The sequence below is a fragment of the Marmota marmota genome, unplaced genomic scaffold (genome assembly GCF_001458135.2).
Source record: "Marmota marmota marmota unplaced genomic scaffold, marMar, whole genome shotgun sequence".
In the NCBI taxonomy this organism is placed as follows: Eukaryota; Metazoa; Chordata; class Mammalia; order Rodentia; family Sciuridae; genus Marmota; species Marmota marmota.
This window is the reverse complement of record NW_025999982.1, coordinates 31974545-31992558: the sequence shown is the minus strand read 5'-3', so window position 1 is coordinate 31992558 and position 18014 is coordinate 31974545. Positions and strand designations below refer to the sequence as shown.

Here is an 18014-nt window from a genome sequence, read left to right as displayed (position 1 = left end):
GAACATTCTTCCTTTATACTTGAGGGACTTGGCTACCTCTCCTTTGCTTCCTCAAGTCTTTGCTCAGATCTTGCCTCTGAGACACACTATTCAATCACAAACTCCAACCCCACTTTTCAAGCATTCTAGAGCTTCCTTAGGTTGGTCCACTTTTTCCTTTTCCATAGCACTTGACAATGGTGTTTATCCTTTAGTTTCTGTATCCAACACTTTACTATAACATACATTCCATGAGAACATGAGTTTTTGTTTTGTTCTCTTACATCTCCCCAAATCTAAAAGAGTTTCTGGTATAAAAGTAGGTTATCATCAGTAAACATTTTTGAATGTTGAATGAACACATTTCTAACTTCTGTGCTTACCTTTACACCTGGAAATCCTTCTAGTCCTGGCAACCCCATTGCACCAGGCTCTCCCTGTTAAACACAAACATAATGCAGGAGCAATGATCAGCAGGATTTTAAGCACTGGTTTCAAAAACAAAAATCTTTTTCGCTTACCCTCTCTAATGCTGCCTAACCACCTCAACACTGATGTGTAATTTAGCAAGTAAATGGCTTGCTCTATCTAAAGCAATGTATTGTTGCATTTTGTGTCCAAAAATAGTTTGAGAATAAAAGCTATTCTCCAGAGAGGTTTGAGTTTATTTTGATTATTTTTCTGTCTAGAGGGATTTATTCTGATTAGATTCTTAGTCAGAATAACTCTAATTTCAATAAGAATTAGAATGAAAAGTTGGACTTCAATAACGTTTGCCAATTTGAGGTGCTGGGGCTGATGGATTGCCAGAGAATAAAACTTTTTAAGAGTGGATGAAGATGAAGCTCTCAAAGCAGTTTGTCATTCTTAGTATTCTCTGAAGCTGGACATGTGAATGCTTAAGACGATGGCCCCAGGAGCAGCCTCTCCAATGATTTTAAAAGTCACTGCTCAAATCAATGTGTCATTGAAAGGGGATGGGAAAGCATTTTCTACAAACATACAAAACCTTTTTACTTGTTCTAGTGTACTGACCCAGGTTAACTGGAACCTGTAGGCCTTTGAAACATTTGGGAAAGCTGTGGTTAATTTTTAAAATGTTTCTGTTAGTGCGTTATAATTATGCATAGTCCTGGGGTTCATTTTTACATAATCGCACATACATGGGATATAATTTGCTCCACTTCAGCCCTCATTGCTTCTACTTTCGATCCCTTCCTCCCCCACCCTTTCCACTTCCTCTATTCTGCTGGTTTTCCTTCTATTTATTTATAGTTTTTTTAAATTAGTGCTTTAATAGATGTACATAAAGGTGAAATTCACAGTATATTCATGTGTACAGAGCATAATTTAGTCAGATTCATTTCACCATTCCTCCCTTTTTCCATCCCTTCTTCCTCCCCTTCAATACTCTTCTTCTACTTCTCTGATCTCCCTTCTATTTTCATGGGATCCTCCCACTGCTCCCCCCCTTGACTTTGAGTCTGGCTTATTTCACTTAGCCTAATGTTTCCCGGTTCCATCCATTTATCAACTATGGTTGATTTTGAAATATTGGGACTAAATATTGGGACTTTTTAATTGAGGTAATTTGGGGGAGCTGTTTGATGACTTCTTGTTAATAAATTAATGTTAACTGCAATTATATTTTAGGACACTGGATGCTTTAAATATAATCACACGGAAAAGCAAGCTACCAAATTTTATTCTCTGTAAATGTATTTTTTTTACACATAGTTCTAATCTTCAAAAGTATTACCAAGGCTCTAACTTCCATTATTATGATATTATACTTAATCCAGAATACTAAATAAGTGAGCATAGCTTGGTACTTTTTATGCTTCAGAAATCCTTTTAAATGCTCACTGATATGTAACCTGTCAATCAGAAAAATAGATTAAGAAGATGCTCAGATTCTATTCTGTATAAACCTCTGTAAAGAAAGCCTTGGGTTATTGACAAATGAAATATACTCTTTGATTCTCTTTGTTTACATTCTCTACAGTCCTTTGATCACTTTTTTTCTTTTATCAATTGAACACCGAAGGAATGAAATGGTTTACCTCAGAAGACAAATTCAATTAAAGGTAATTTTCCTTCGTAAGGGCTTACTGAGCCAATTAGAAATAGTGGTGCAGATATATCATCATGGGACTTACAGGAGCCTGAAAGAGTACATTTTCACCTGCCCATCTCAAGAGGGCAATTTTCTATCTCTGACCTATAATTTTCCTGCTACTGGCTTATGTGAGGTATTATTTCTCCATCCAGGCCAAGTGGTAGGAGATTGCAAGAGCGACAAAGTGAGGCTGATACAGGCCCTGAAAGGGGAATCTGGTCCCCTCCCTCCCCCAGGATAAGCCTGAATATTTACACAGCATTTATTTAAGTTTGTGGTTCTATATTTGTTTTTGTGCTTTATGCAATTCACATCTCTAAAAGCAGGAAATTAGTTTTTATTCATTACCTTTTGTTTCAGCTAAGAAACTAAAAAACTAGTCTCTTCAAATTCTACTCAAATACATCTTCATTTCTGTGCCAGCCACATTGTAATGCAAGCAAATTATAACTTATCCTTTATTATAACATCTAAACTTTCTCACCTTATTCTGCAAGAAACTTGAAAGTACGCTCCAAAAAAATCGGCAAGAAGTCTAAGTACACCTATCTTTCTCAAAGGCACTGTTCTGTGTGTGAGTATGAAAGGTAAAGACTAGGAGGAAACTTTCATCAATATGATGAAAGATAATTCAAAAGGGAATGAATGAGGGGCTGGGGTTGTGGCTCAGTGGTGTAAGGCTTGCCTTGCATACATGAGGTGCTTGGTTCAATCCTCAGCACCACATAAAAATAAATAAATAAAATAAAGGAATTGTGTCCAACTACAACTAAAAAAATTATTTTAAAAAAGAATAAATGAAATATTTGGTAAAAAAACAAAGTTACAAATGAAGGAAGCATGAATAGCCAAACAAAAGAAACTTCTACATTACAAATTTGGGGTACAGAATATACTAATTAGTTGAAATAATGTTTTCAGAGGAAATAAATTGGTTTTCAATTTATATTGCCTAATAATGAAATATAAGCTTTTTAATGCATCTCCTTTGAAAATATATTTAGATGTACAAAAATTATTTTATTGCTTGTCCTTTGCTGGTTTAAAATTCACAGCTTTATCACATTGTGCTATTAATAACAAGGCCTTAGATTTTTTTGACATGAAAATGACTTGGAAGTTTATTTCAGGTTTAGGTACATTAGAGTTTCAAGTTTATACCCAAAGGTTAAAAGGATATACAAATGCAACATGAAGGACGAAACATATGCTTGAAAAGGACATGACAAGAAAAAATGCCAAGGATTAAAGGGAATCTAATTGAATTTGGCAGGACTTTTACAGTGAGACTTCATGGTTGAGAAAGATGCTGAGAACAATTATCATCCTTTGGGTGGCTGGAGGACAAGATCTCCTTCCTTGCTGAGTGTTAACCTCCTGATCTGTTCCACCTAATAAGTGGGTTTATGACAGCATACATTTTCAGCAGAATAATTGCCTAAGACAGTCAAAACAAACAGCCCCCCCCACTATTTTTTTTTTTTTTGGTTGGGGAGATGTCAGATGTATTAAGGAATTTCTCTTCAGTAAGTATTTCTATAACTTACTTAAAACTGAATCAATCATCAAAAGAGGGCTATTAGAAGAAAATGTTCCATTTATCAAGAGCTTTATATGTGTCTAAATCACCGGATGATTTTTAAAACACACTGATGGAAAGAGATGAACCTCAAGGGCAGTGACAACATCTGGACTAATGCATCTTAAAAAAAAAAAAAGACACATGCTGGCGTTTCTTCTTGTTGCCTCTGACATGTTAATTGATGAATACGTTAGAAGACAGGCCATCTTTGTTTGATGCACTTCTGTCAAATGTTAACAAAAACCTCTTTTCTAAGTGACACAAAACATGGAAACATACATACCGCTGGGCCAGGATCGCCTTTTGGGCCCTTCAAGAAAAACATAGAAAGTCATTTTTTAAATAATATTCTGTAATTTTGTTTCAGTCATTAAACATTTTGGCTCAATTTGTTTTTAATACATGTAAGGATATTTGTAAAAGCTTTTACTTTTGCTACAGATTGGATTTGAAAGATTAAGCAACTTGATGGGACTCCTGTGAAAATTATTGCTTAGACATTTAGTTTTTAGATTTACAATGAAAAACAATACAATTATGCTACATGATAGTTTTTGTTATTTTGGCCATGTACATTTTTCAATTTTATAGTAATTGGCTTCACTTATTTCTTCCCAGTGTAAAAACAAGTCATATTGTAACATGCATATTAGTCTGTTTCTCTCTAATATGGCAGTTCAGCTAAAATGTGCTAGATGATAAATGGTTATACTTACAGGGGGACCAGGTGGCCCTGGATAACTAGGAACGTTCACGCCACCCTTTAGGAAAAAATAAAAAAATTATAGCAACCTGTAACTAAAAAATGATTTAAAAATAATTCCATAGGTAAATACCTGGATTTTATATAAACTGCTCATGCCATTTCCTTCATTGAATGGTACACCCTTTGGAAAGAAATGGAAAACAGGATTACTTTAATACTTAGCATTTCTACATCTTATCATTTTACCAAATGGTACTATCCCTACTATATTTTTTAGTTTAAAAATTTTTCTTATTTTAGTGAGTAAGTTTAGTATTATAAGTAAAATACAATGTTTCCACTTTTGGCTTTCCCAAAGCAAATGTAGGGAAAGCAATGAAAAGGAGTGAGAACTACACCTGGAGCACAGACGCTTTCAGTTGGGGTTTGAATAATGTTCATGGTTGACAGATGAGACACTAATGCATTCAGAGGAAAATATTATTTGCTCATTAAAATTCAGTTTCTGAATTGCCAATTTACACTAACTGTTTACAGCCTGTTGACCTGCGGGCTATAAAGCGGTAGCACTGATGAAGATGTGGATAGGGAACAATTTGGCTACTGGAAAGTAATTTTTTTCCAGTCTCTTCATACCAAATAGAAAATTAAGGTAAATGGGAAGATGTTATTCACAAGCCTGTGTGGATGTTTCTATAAACGTATTCTTTAGAACCATGGGTTAGAGGAACTACCAAAAAAAAAAAAAAAATTGACGAGACTATAAATTCCCTAAGTCATCAACACTTAGAGAACTCATTCTGTTTTGAAAAATCACACAATTTAGCACTTAGAAAAATTTTGCATTTGAAAATTTCAGGATCTTTTACCCTTCTAAAAAGTTTTCATAGGATCAATAATCAACATTTTTGCAATTTTTCTTATTTCATTGTTTTTGAATAATGGTGGGCAGGGATGCTTGGTGAATACAATTTGCATGCATCTTAAACAACAGTGGTAGAAGAAAATTCTACATCTATTTTTGTTTTCTTATTTATTTGACAACTGTTGAATGTATGCTGTACTTGAGAATGCCATGTCCTGAAGAGATTGAGGCTACTGAGATTTCCAAAGGAAGTTTCCCAGATAAATTGAATCTGTCTTGAAAGAGAATTCAGAGTGAAGAGTAAGACTTCTTAAGCCCATTATAAAATTATGAGTCCCTTTCATGAGCTCATATTTAGAATGGGGAAGAGGACCTGTTCTTCCACTGAGGGAGTATATTTTAGAATTTGAACTCCAAATATTCTTGCTTCTTTGTCAAGGAAAAGTATAACAAAGATGAACAGGTTTTTAAAAGCAGTGCCAATTTCATCTATGCAAAGCATAAAAACTGCACAAAAAATAACATATCCTTGTTGTTTTCAGAAAGTCACAGTCGGGTTCTGTGCTTTCTCTGGATGTTTGCTGCTTAAATTATTCCTATGAGGAAGAGTGGAAAAGAACATTCGCCTGAACCTCAGCTCTGCTGCGATTTGAGCATGGACCCACACGGGGGCAGACTTGCCATGGCGAGAGAGGCCCCTCTCCTCTCCACAGGCACCTGACGCCTTAACATCTGTCTCAATCACCAGCATCAAAACGTGGATGGTTCTTGTACATTATGTTCACCAGGAGCTATAGAAATAGAAATTCCCTGCATCTCAGACAACATGGGTGGGGATGAACACATATAGCATAATTTTTTTTTTCTTTTTTGGTATACCAACTTGCGTTGCCAGAAGGGATCTCTTTTTTAAATCCCCTTTATTTTCTGTGAACAAGGATCACTGAGGTAAAATGACTCTCTCATGGTTTCTCAGGAGGGAACTGCAGAGGGAGGGTACATGCTCTGGTTCCCTCTCATCATACACAAATCTGAGTACTGCACATTAGGGCTGAGCCAAAGGCAGGAGAAACTGGATTCCCAATGCGACACTGGCTATCATTTATATGTATATATAAAACACAGAAGACTTTATCTTTGAGAGCATCTATATGTCTGACCTCTGAATGATAAGTCACAAGTAAACACATGGATGTTAAGTTTTAAACCTGAAACAACTCACAGGTGGTCCAGGTGGTCCAGGCTTCCCAGGGGGTCCCTCACTGCCCTGCAAGGGATACACAGATGAAAATCAACAGCTTAGACATTCTTACCCCAGTTTATAAACCAGACTGCTTTCTCAGAGAGCCATCATCTGAAATCAATAGGATTTGTCACTTTGTTTCAGCTTTACAGTTTACTCAGTTTGGTTTCTCCTTAAACCAGGAAAAACTCATTCTTACACCACACCCAGCCAGATACTCACTATGAAACCAGATAAACCATCTGATCCTGCCCTTTGGCTTCCAGGGAAGCTGGGAGAAATCTCTCCTCCCTTGTGCACAGGAGCACAGCAAGGTTCCTATAGCTCTGAGATTGTGGCTCGCTGGATTAGCCCTCATTTTGAGCCTTACCTCTACCACCTGCATCTTTTGGAAGCCAGAGGCACCATCTACATAATTTATACAAATTAGAAAATCATAACCCTTGTTATGCCTGCAGGAAAAGGAACTTCTTCCATTTCCTAGGTTCATATCAAACTTTATAACCAAGTCAGATGTGTCTTACTGAACAGAAGTGATGGTGGTTTAACACTGTTTAAGGGAAATGGTCCATACAATTTGAACAGACTCAAGAGAAGTCTAACTGAAAATGAAATTTGAAAAAACCGGATTCAAGTTGAAACTTGGATTTCACTTTTGATAAAACGGAGTACTTATTGGTCCATAGTAAGCAGTTATTGTCTCTTTGGTCTTTAACCAATTGTTCCTATAACTGCACATTGGTTTTAGAATAGTGGCCTCATAAAATCTTTTAAATCCTTCTATTTCAAGGGGAATGGCAAGAAATAATTAAAAATGAAACCAGAGCATAAAATAGAAAGCCCAGGAATTTGAGAGATTTTAGTTCATTTTCAAAATTTGATTTCTTTACCCATTTTCTAATGTCAAAAGAATCACAAAATTTGTATGCTTATCAATAAAAGTTTTTGTATCTGCCTGAGAATGTGTGAAAAAGAACAAGCGTATCTTTTCCCACACTGCTTTGATGGTGGCTCTTTCCCTAAGATATGTCACATTCAGCTGACTGCTGACTGTGTTCTTTGGAGAATTACGTCATAGTTCTCACAGGTCAACAAGGAAAAATATGTGCCTATTGAAAAGGCTTTTCCCTGTCGGACACAATCAAAAGTCATATTTTCATTCATTCTTGTGCCCCTAAGCCCATCTCAGAGTGGAATTCCCATTAACTTCAAAGGCAAGTCTATGACTGAATAATTTCCATAGAGAACAGAGAAAAAAGGCTGATGGCATTGGGCAAGCTGCTCGTGATATTACAGAAAAAAAGTGCTGAGACTAGGATAAGCACATTGTTCCCTTTCACTGGAATTCTTTTGCTCCTTGATGCCATTATATTTCATTTTGCTTAGGGATCTAAGTAGGTGGAAGACACTTATTTCCCCAGCCTGAATAGGTAGCATTATTTCACTCATTTGCTGATCTAGACCAACACTGTAGGGCCAATTTAGATCCTAAACGAGGTAAACCTGAGAAGTCTTCCTGTGTGGGATGCCTCTATTGCTAGTCTTCCCTTCTGACCACAGCAACACATTTGCCCAATTACTGGCCTTTCCAGGAAAGTTCCTTAGTGAGCTTCTCCTGTGACTCTCTAGGGACATAACTTCCAGACTCTCTCATCAAGGCCTTTGGTTTTTGGAATTTTTGTACTGATTGCCATCCAGGTGTCTGGAGTCTTGGTCCTGATAGAGCCTGAATGTTTGTGTGCCCCCAAAACTTATAGAATGAATCTTCAGGGTAATGTATTAGGAGGTGGAGACTCTGGGGGTAATAAGGTTACAAGCATGGAACCCTCCTTGAATAGGATTCATAACTTTCTGAAAGAAGCCCAAGAGAACTCGGTTACTCTTGAACTATGTGAGGACACAGCTGGAAGGTGCCATCCATATAAGAAAACAAATCCTAGTAGCCACAAGATCTGCCAGTACCTTGGTTTCAGTTTTCAGCTTCTGAAACTGAGAAATAGATGTTGTTTATGAACTACCCAATTTATAGTATTTTGTTATAGAAACCTGGATCAACTGTTACTGGAACTCCCCCGTACAAACAACCTCATCTATTCCCTGGGTCTCTGTATCTAGCTTGGACTTTTCCAAATGGCACCCATGCTCTATTTATCTTTTCTCCTCGGAACTCCTCTCTTGTGTTCAGACCACTTTTTAGACTGATGTCCTTCCAAGTCCATTATAAGAATAGCCACTCCCCTTCATCAATTCGTCTCTGGATTTTATGGATCTCTCAATAAACTGTCTCATCTTGCCCTAATACCAATTTTAATGGTAAGAAAGGCTTTTCCTCCATACCTTGTCACCCTTTGCTCCCATGGGACCAGGATGTCCAGTTCTTCCCACTAAGCCCTGTAAAACAGAAAACTAAGTTTGTTATAGAAACAACTAAATGGCCAAAAGGTATTGGAAGTTGATTGCTAAAACTTACACATTTTGAAGGTCATTTGATCCTAATTAAATCAGTTCTACAAGCTTATATTTCTTCAGGCTGATAGAGCAGCTGTATCCCACTGATAAGCCCTTGGAAGGGTAAAATTTGTATTTGTGGTCGCTTTTTCACCTTGGCCAACCACATTTAATGACCTTAATTGGAACCTTTTGATACATTTAAGAATCTAGTCTTGCTGTTTAAATGGCAATTTACATAACATTATGCCTTTCTAAATGATCGATCAACATTTTAAATACTCCAAGACAGGGCAGAATTAACAACGTGCATATAGAGTTATGTGATCTGCATTTTACCAGTGAAAAAGTAAAATTTTTGGTGAAGGCAAAATGATTGAATTATGGCAAACCTGTGATTCAAAACATTAAGTTAGTGAATATGATGACATTCCTAGTTTTATGGTCAAGATTCTAACTGTAAAGGAACTCTAAGAAAGGAAGAGAGAGAAGTTGAGACATGAACTGGGTAGTTAGATTTAACAAATTAAAATACATTATTTGTGACAAACTAAAAGTTTTATTTCTCTGAAATTCAAATGAAACTGCGTGTCCTGTCTTTAATTTGGCAACTCTAGAACTGAAAGAGAGAAGTAGAAGAGTATGAGGTTGGGTTTGGTAGGTGGGAAGAGATTCTGCTCTAAGGAAGTAGGGGCCCATAGCACAATAAACATGTTTGTGTGTTTGAGAGGCAGTGAAAATCCTGACTACCATAGAAGATTTCTAAATTCACATAGAGGTATAAAAGTAAAACTGATAAATTCTTGGCCCATATTTTCTTTTAGATGTTAATTCTCAGCTATGTAGCCCTCTGAATGTCTCTTCTCAAGGTTAGTGCCAAAAAAATAACTAAAAAATAGAATGCTCTTTTATATCACCTTTCTATTGCAAACAGAAGCTTAATCTCAGCCTGCTTTCTGGTCTGGTAGAGTTCTGATGACAATTCTCCAGGATGCTGACCAGCCTTAAGAAATACTAAATGAAAATCTGAGATATTGGATAACTCCACTTTTCTAGGCAATGACTGGACAATCTACATGCAAGCACCGAAAACAAGAAACAATGAGGAATATTAATTCATCTTGTATCATTTCAACAGGTATGAGCCATGAGTAGAAAAGTTTTTAGCAAGTACTTACAGGGGGTCCAGTAGGGCCCAAAGCACCTGGAATGCCTGGAATTCCTTGAAGACCCTAAAAGAGATTTATACCATAAAATCTATTACAGGGAACAAAGCATTTTAGTTAACCAAATGTTTTTATTATTGAAAATTAAACAGGAACCATGGTACATATTCTGTATGAATATTAATTTTCAAAGAGTAAAGATGGTGGACTAAGATGCTAGGACATGGAATTTGTGACAGACATACTTTTACCTATTCAGTGATTCATCAAGCTTTTTTGATCTTACAAAGCTAGCCCATTAGTAGTAGCATCACCGAGAATCTCATACTATTACAGCATGGAAATACAAATTTCAGATTGGCAGAACACCATCAGAGAAATATATGATTGCACTAAAGTTTCATTCAACTAGTGGGAAAATCGAATATGTTTTATGATATATTTACTTTAGCTGGTCATTTCATTATAAGAAAAAAATATGGTTTATTAGTGAATTCAAATTTGAAATCCTTTTGTAGTTTAAGCATTAAAAACCCCTCCCCTCCTTGGGTTTATAGTTATACTAGATAGGATTTTAAATGCTGATACATTTATACATCAAAGGAGAATTTGCAACTTATATAAGTTATTATATAAGAATTGGTAACCTCTATAATAAATTAATTTTGTCCCTTCAAATGTACCAACAGAATGAATTAAGCAAATGACACAAAATCTGTACCATGAAACATTTTAAAACTATCAAAATCATGATTTAGAAAGCTATTGGATAACTTGGAAAATATTACATAGTGTAGGATATAAATTTTTAAACAATTATAAATGTATTTCCTAAAAGAAGGGGTTGATACAAATTTTTATTATCATGGCAAATAGATAAGTGTCTTATCTGGAAACTTCAGTGTTAGGCATGTTTCAGAATTTTGGATTTTCAGTCTTCTTATAAAGGTAACACAGCACACACTGAGTATTATGTGTACTTCCAGTGGTGCCTGTGGCATTGCTTTCTACTAAAAACGAAAATATTTCTGTAGCAAATGTGATATTCTGAGAGTGGGAAAAACAGATCAGCTCCATGTGACTTCAGGTCAGAGTTCACTGCCAGATGAATTTGCTGTAGACTTTGGGAAAATTTCTGAGGTTTTCAGAGGCTTTTAGGTTTGGATAAGAAACTGCAAACCATAATATTACTGTGAGCAGTCTTTCCTGAGAAGTGGGAATACAGATAACTTTGATCTTTTTAATACTTTTGTGTATTTTCCAAATTTCCTCTAACTTGGATCACTTCTATAATCAGAAAAATATTTTAAATGTCTTTTTATTATTTCAGATGCACTTGTGATCTGTTAAGTTCTAGTCTGAAGAGTTAGGGGTGTAGCTCAGTGGTAAGCACTTGCCTCTCATGTACAATGCCCAGGGCTCCATTCCTAACACCAAAGAAAAGCTCAACTTCAAGATTGAATGTTCCACTCTATGAAGACTTGATTTCCTTTATGGTGCATTCTTTTTCCATTACCAAGACATTCTTTATTATAATATAATTCCTTTTCCTTTTATTGTTATGAAGTATTAATTTCTATATATATATTATAAATTTTAGATGAAGTGAGCATGGTAAATCACTGCATGTTTATTTCTGAGCATTCTATAGCACTTCGAGATGCATCAGGTTCTTTGCATCAAGGGTTTCAAGGACCAATTTCAGCCAGGTCTGTCCATCTAATGCCAAATGAGGACATGTGTTACTTCAGGCTTATTCACATGATATAATATGAAAATATGTTGAAAATCTCCTTGAGTATGCTGGAATTCCTTATGAAATAAGTCTTGGGCAAAATCTTGTATATGCATGTGTTAAAAAATGTTGGCATATTTAGGTTCAAGATTCTACCCATCTCCTCGGCAATGCTGTATGTGTAAGGGTGGACTTACCACACGTAAGTGTGGTATACTGGCTCTTTTTAACTTTATCACTTTAAAAATGACTTTATAAATTTACTAATGGAAAGGAAAATTTTCTTTTGGGAATTGCACTTCTAAATGACTCAAAATTATTTTTGCATGTTGTACTATAAATTGCTTTATCTCAAAATAGCTACATTCCTACATTTCAATAAAATTTTATGTGTACATATACAAGATATGTATAGATCATTTTTTGCTACTGTTAGTCTCTTAGTCTAGAGATGCTGAGTGAGATTTTAGGTAGTGTAATTTATAAGCTTGGAACTCATTAACCTTTGATGACCACGTTAAACTTTAAAATAAACCTCCATTAAAAAAAAAAAAAACATTCTCAACAATCTTTCTCTAAACAAGCTGAAATTTTATAGTAAGGGTAAAAGTTACTATGGATGCATAAAGGGCAATAAGATAATTTTAGAAGACAAGATGATTGTTGAAGAAGACAAATACATATTAAAGAGTAAAACAGTCAATTTAACATATAGTGCCAAACTTAAATACAAATTAAAATTTATTGCATAGATATTCAGGGATCATTAGAGCCAAGTTATTTCTCTGCTCTGATGTTTTGATTTTGCAAGGCCTAGCTAAGTGGCTACTAAGAATATTTATTTTTCTTTTGCTTTAGTTTATGGCTGAATGGCTGACAATATTTTCCATGCCTTATTCGACAATTATTATCCTGAAATATTGTAAGAAGACTTGCATTACAAGCAAGATTTCACTTTGATGATAAGACAGGGGTCTGTGCCTATTACCATCTTATAAATTGCTATCTTGAGATATGCAATAATCTCTGTGAAAAAAAATGTGGAGGATAACATTATTCTTCTAAGAGCAGTAAGTAAATAGCTAATTTAAAATAGGCAACTCTTTTAAGTTCCCAAACAGATTAAATTGAAGACATTAAAACTAGAAGCCCTTAAAGGGAGGGGCTGTACCACCAGATATTTTTCACTAAGGGTAGAATAGACATTTAAGATTTTGTAAGATTAGAGATTGTGTAGTTAACACAATAGAGCCTGTTGGCCAGCTAAAACTGCATATGTTCTTGGTCAAAGTTTTATTCACTTAAGTCAACAAATTGGAATTTCAGGGAGTATCTGAGTCCATGTAGAAGACAAGATTGTTTGCTTTTATTGATCTGTTGGAGACAGAAAAGATAAAAAGACTATTCCTCTCAAAGGGCCCAACTGAGTCAATAAGTTACTTCAGGTTTATTCATATTACTCATGTGAAGAACAAGGAAGAAGAATATAGTGAACTTGCTGGTATTCCCCACATAATGAGTTTGTACAAAATTTTGTGTACTCCACATCAAAGAGCCCATGGGTGAGCTTAAGAAAGCATACCAAATTAGCAGAGGAATAATAACACTGGATTTCACTTCACCAAGATAGCAGAGTACCTTACAGAATCAAAAATCAATTTCTAGTGAATTTTACTTATATATCCCCGATTTCCAATTATTTCCTCATCTTTTTGTTATTACCTTCTCAATTACCTCTAAAGCTTACTTCTTGAATCCAAGCAGTTAAAAGCTGTTGGACTATTAAAATCCATTATTATGCTTATACTTTAGTGAAACCTTCTGTGGAACTTGAGGAAGCAAAAGCTCATTAACTTTTACTTATTTTGAAAACAAAATGCCTTTAATGTTTTATTTATAGATAAAAAATTAATGTTATATTTCTCATTCTTTAATTTTTAACTTGGGGAAAAAGAAACCCAAACCAAGCCTCAAAGTTTTCTAGAAAAGAATCAATTTTAATTAAAAACAATAATACATGAGGATAATTTGTAATGTGAAATATAACTCCAACTAAAAAATAGATCTACTTTATACCATTATAATTTTCTGCACTAACATCAAGGTTAATATATGCCAGATGGCTTACTTACTTTCATTAAGAACTATTAGCATCAAAACTGTTTAAACTAACAACAATTCATCATTCTAATTGGTTTTTCTAAGAGTTAATGTGAATTATGCAGGACAAGAATGATATCCTGAGCATCACTGTGGCTTAGAGTCAGAAAATTATATCATTATCTCAAAAGCACATTTGAGTTGGATCTTTAGTCCAGGGGGTGAGCAGCTGATCTAAACTAGTCTACTCAGATCCTTTTGATAGTTTATTTTCTCCAAGATTATGGATATTGAGTAGCGACACAAGCAAACCAAGATCAGTAAAGCTGAATCATGTTGCGGGAGTGTTCCAGGGAAGCTTTTTTTGAGTTTTGGAGCTTCCCTCATTCCTAGGCTGGTGCTTCTATTATTCCTTCAATCCTTTTAGCTACCCTGGTTTCCTTTTAGTAAGTTCCCTCTTCCTGTTCCCTTTGTTCTTATTGTGAGAGTGCTAGAATTGTCATCTGCCACATGAAAACAGAAAAACCATAGCTGACATATTAACTTTCTGTCCTGACTCAAAACCTGTACCACTGGTAATAAAGATGAACACATAATTGTTTTAAATGAAAGTTTTGCCATTTATAAAGACCTACTTTGTCTTTTTATTGGTTTCTGCATTAATTCTGAGCTACAGAAAAACTGATATCTTTCCTTTGTTGAGTCAAGTAAAGAGAATCAGCAGTAAGGACTCTTAGAAGACTCTTACCTCTTCACCTCTCTCCCCAGGTATACCAGGGTAGCCGCGCTCTCCTTTGCTTCCCTAGAAAGACAGTAAGTTCAGCTAGTGTATTCAATCATTTTGTTAGCTTCTGGAACAACAACAACAAAAGAACTCTTATCAGGATGCTTGAGGGATGCAATTTGGACTGGGTCAGGGAATGAAATGATTGCAACATTTGCAAAGGGCTTTTACCCCACTTTTAGCCCATATTTTAAAGTAGTGTATTTTAAAATGGGGTTTTCTTTTTTCACCCACTTGAGAGTCCCACAGAAGACAGACTTTCTTACTTTTGGTCCCTCTCTGCCTGGAATTCCTGGAGGACCCCGTGGTCCTATATCACCCTAGAGGACAGAGAAGTAAAAGAACTGAGAGAATGCACTGTGTGTGCCACAGGCTCCCTGGACACTCAGCCAGCCTTCTCACCTTCCTGGTGATGGAATCGTATTTTCCAGGCTCACCAGCACCTCCTTCATCTCCTTTGTTGCTTTTTAGCCCAGGAACATTGGCTTGGCAGTTGCCACAGAAATTCTAATGGGTATAAAGATAAGGTTACTAAGAGATTTTAAAAAGTGAGGTTGATATATAGAAGAAAGAAACTAGTTCCCTATCTCTCACCCTGCACAAAAGTCAAAGTGCATCAAAGACTTAGGAATTAGACCAGAAACTTTACACCTGCTAGAAGAAAAAATCAGGGTCAATATCCCATCATATTGGTGCAGGCACTGGCTTCCTTAACAAGACCTTTAATGCTAAAGAAATAAAACCAAGAGTCACTAAGTGGGATGCCATCAAATTAAAGAGCATCTGCACAGCAAAGGAAGTGATTTAGAGCATAAAGAGAGAGCCTACAAAATAGGGGAAAATATTTGCCAGCTACTCTGACAGAAGATAATATCCAGAATATATAAAGAACTCAAAAAAGCTTGACACTGAAAAACCAAAACCAAAAAAAAAAAAAAAACCAAAAACAAATAAATGAACAAAAGAACTAAACAGACATTTCTCAAAATAATAAATACAAATATATGAAAAATATTCAGCATCTCTAGCAATCAGGGAAATGCAAATCTAAAAACTACACTAAGATTTCATCTCACTCCCAGTCAGAATGGTAATTATCAAGAATACAAATAACAATAAATGCTGGTGAAGATGTGGGGGAAAGGTTACAGTGATGCGTTTTAGTGGGACTGCAAATTAGTACAACCATTCTGGAAATCAATATGGAGATTACCAAAAAAAAACCAAAAAAACAAAAAAAAAACAAGGAATGGAACCACCATATAATCCAGCTATTCCACTCTTTGGTATTTATCAAAAAACAAAAAAGCTAAAAGCTAAAATTAGCACACTATAGAGATATAGTCACAACAATGCTTATAGCAGCACAATTTATAATAGCCAAAATTATGGAACTAGCCCACATGCCTGTCAATAGATGAATGGATTAATAAAATTTGGTACATATATATGGCATTTGCCAATAAATGGATGGAAATGGAGAATGCCATGCTAAGTGAAATAAATCAGACTCAGACAATCAAGAGTCAAATATTTTATTTCATACATGGAAGCTAGAGCAAAATAAGGGAAAAGAAGGTGTGTGAGAATCAGATATCAAAGAGATAGGGAAGATCAGTAGAGGGAGGAGATAGGGAGTGATAAGAGGTGGGAAAGGGGAGAAAATGTGGAATTAAGTTAACAAAAATCATGCTATGCGCACATATACATATACCACGGTGAATTTCACCTTTATGTATATGTGGAAAGTACCAATCAAAATTAAATGAGCAACAGGAAGATCAGTAGAGTAGAGGGAGGAGAATGTGGGGAGAAAGGAAGGCAGGGAAAGAGGGGGAACAGGGATGCAAATGGAGTACATCAAATTTCAGGTATGTATGGTTTTGTTAAAATGAACCCAACTATTTTGTATAATTATAATGCTTTAATAACAAAATAAATTGAGTCTGAAGGATAAATGGGTCTGCTAGAAAACCTGACAGAAAGTAGCAGACCAATTAGTACTTGTTGAAGGAATAAAGAAATATTTTATGCACTCAGGGGTTTTCAATTTAAAAAAGTGAGGTTGATTGAATTTGAAGTTATAGTTGTACTTCTGTCAGAAATAAGTGATGTAACAATTGCAAGGTCACTCTGTTTTCAGAAACTTATTTATCCAACTTGGAAAGACTGTCTTTGCAGGGAAAAAAATTCAAAGCTTATTAGTAATATCTGTGATATTGGTGAGGGCTTATTTAAAAAATATCACTCTTGATAATATTTAAATGGAAAGTTCCAGATAAATAAGGAAAGGATCCATAAGTCAAGAACAAAGATTTGAGTTTCAACTGCTGAGCAACATGTTTAAAGAGGGAGGTGGTATTAAAGTTTGGAATAAACAACAAGATTACAGGGAACATACAACCAATGACTTAAGTCATTAAAAGGCAAAGAAAAAGCTGGGAAGAAAGGATTTCTCCTTTGGTAGACAAATTAGTAATTCCACAGGGCTTACTAGCATTTTATTTGTCAGTGGAGGCACTCATGTGAATAAGTCACTTGAGTGACCTGGACTTGACTCCAACGTCAAATCCAAGAAAAGACAGAAAATCTAAGTGGAATTACCTTTCTGTTGCCTTCTTTATAACCTTTAGCTGGTCTGAAAAAGCTTGCATTTATGTGTCTGAGCTAACAGGACAAACATAAGACTTATCACATAGCTAAAGGAAAAGGGTATGTGAAAAGCCCTATAAAGACTTATTTTTAACTAAATTGTTGGAATCAGAATATGACCATGAAAACTCTAAACCCAAATACATACATAGAACTTGAGTTTATTCATTGATTCAATTCAATAAATATTTCTGATGGTTTATAATTGTGCAAATCATTGGACTAAACCCTAGGAACATAAACTAAATCATATATACACATCTATAGCCCAAGTGTTTGTGTGTGTATACATATGCACACTGTCTATTCATCCATACAGCAATAAGGGATGAGCATAAAGGACAAGATTTTCATCTAGAGTCACTCAGAGCATTATGAAGAAATGATAATATAACCTTATTCATTTATCAGCCCTCCAATCTGTTTTACAGATAAAATATAGGAAAGTATTAGGGAAAAAAATTGTAGCAAGATTGATTCTTTATGAGCTAGATAATAGGTAGAGATAATTTTTATTTAACAGGATGACAGGTGTTAGGACAATGGTTGGCTTTGGAATTTTATAGCTCATTTTGTAAAATCTCATGACATAAAAAATTCAGCCTTGTAAGCTAACTGTTTATTGAGCAGTGCTG

At 35.3% G+C, this 18014-nt stretch overlaps 1 protein-coding gene across 6 annotated transcripts in view; it reads right to left on the bottom strand.

Moving 5' to 3' along the window:
* The window catches only part of Col19a1 (collagen type XIX alpha 1 chain), a 319421-nt gene that overhangs the window by 43799 nt on the left and 257608 nt on the right, over positions 1–18014 (bottom strand). For all 6 annotated transcript variants that reach the window (XM_048805612.1, XM_048805613.1, XM_048805614.1 and 3 more), the window contains 10 exons: positions 15130–15234; positions 14994–15047; positions 14692–14745; positions 10121–10174; positions 8832–8885; positions 6474–6518; positions 4517–4567; positions 4397–4441; positions 3964–3990; positions 363–416 (listed from right to left, as the gene is read on the bottom strand). In XM_048805612.1, coding sequence (XP_048661569.1) covers positions 363–416; positions 3964–3990; positions 4397–4441; positions 4517–4567; positions 6474–6518; positions 8832–8885; positions 10121–10174; positions 14692–14745; positions 14994–15047; positions 15130–15234 — 543 coding nt within the window. The remainder of the gene's footprint in view (positions 1–362; positions 417–3963; positions 3991–4396; positions 4442–4516; positions 4568–6473; positions 6519–8831; positions 8886–10120; positions 10175–14691; positions 14746–14993; positions 15048–15129; positions 15235–18014) is intronic.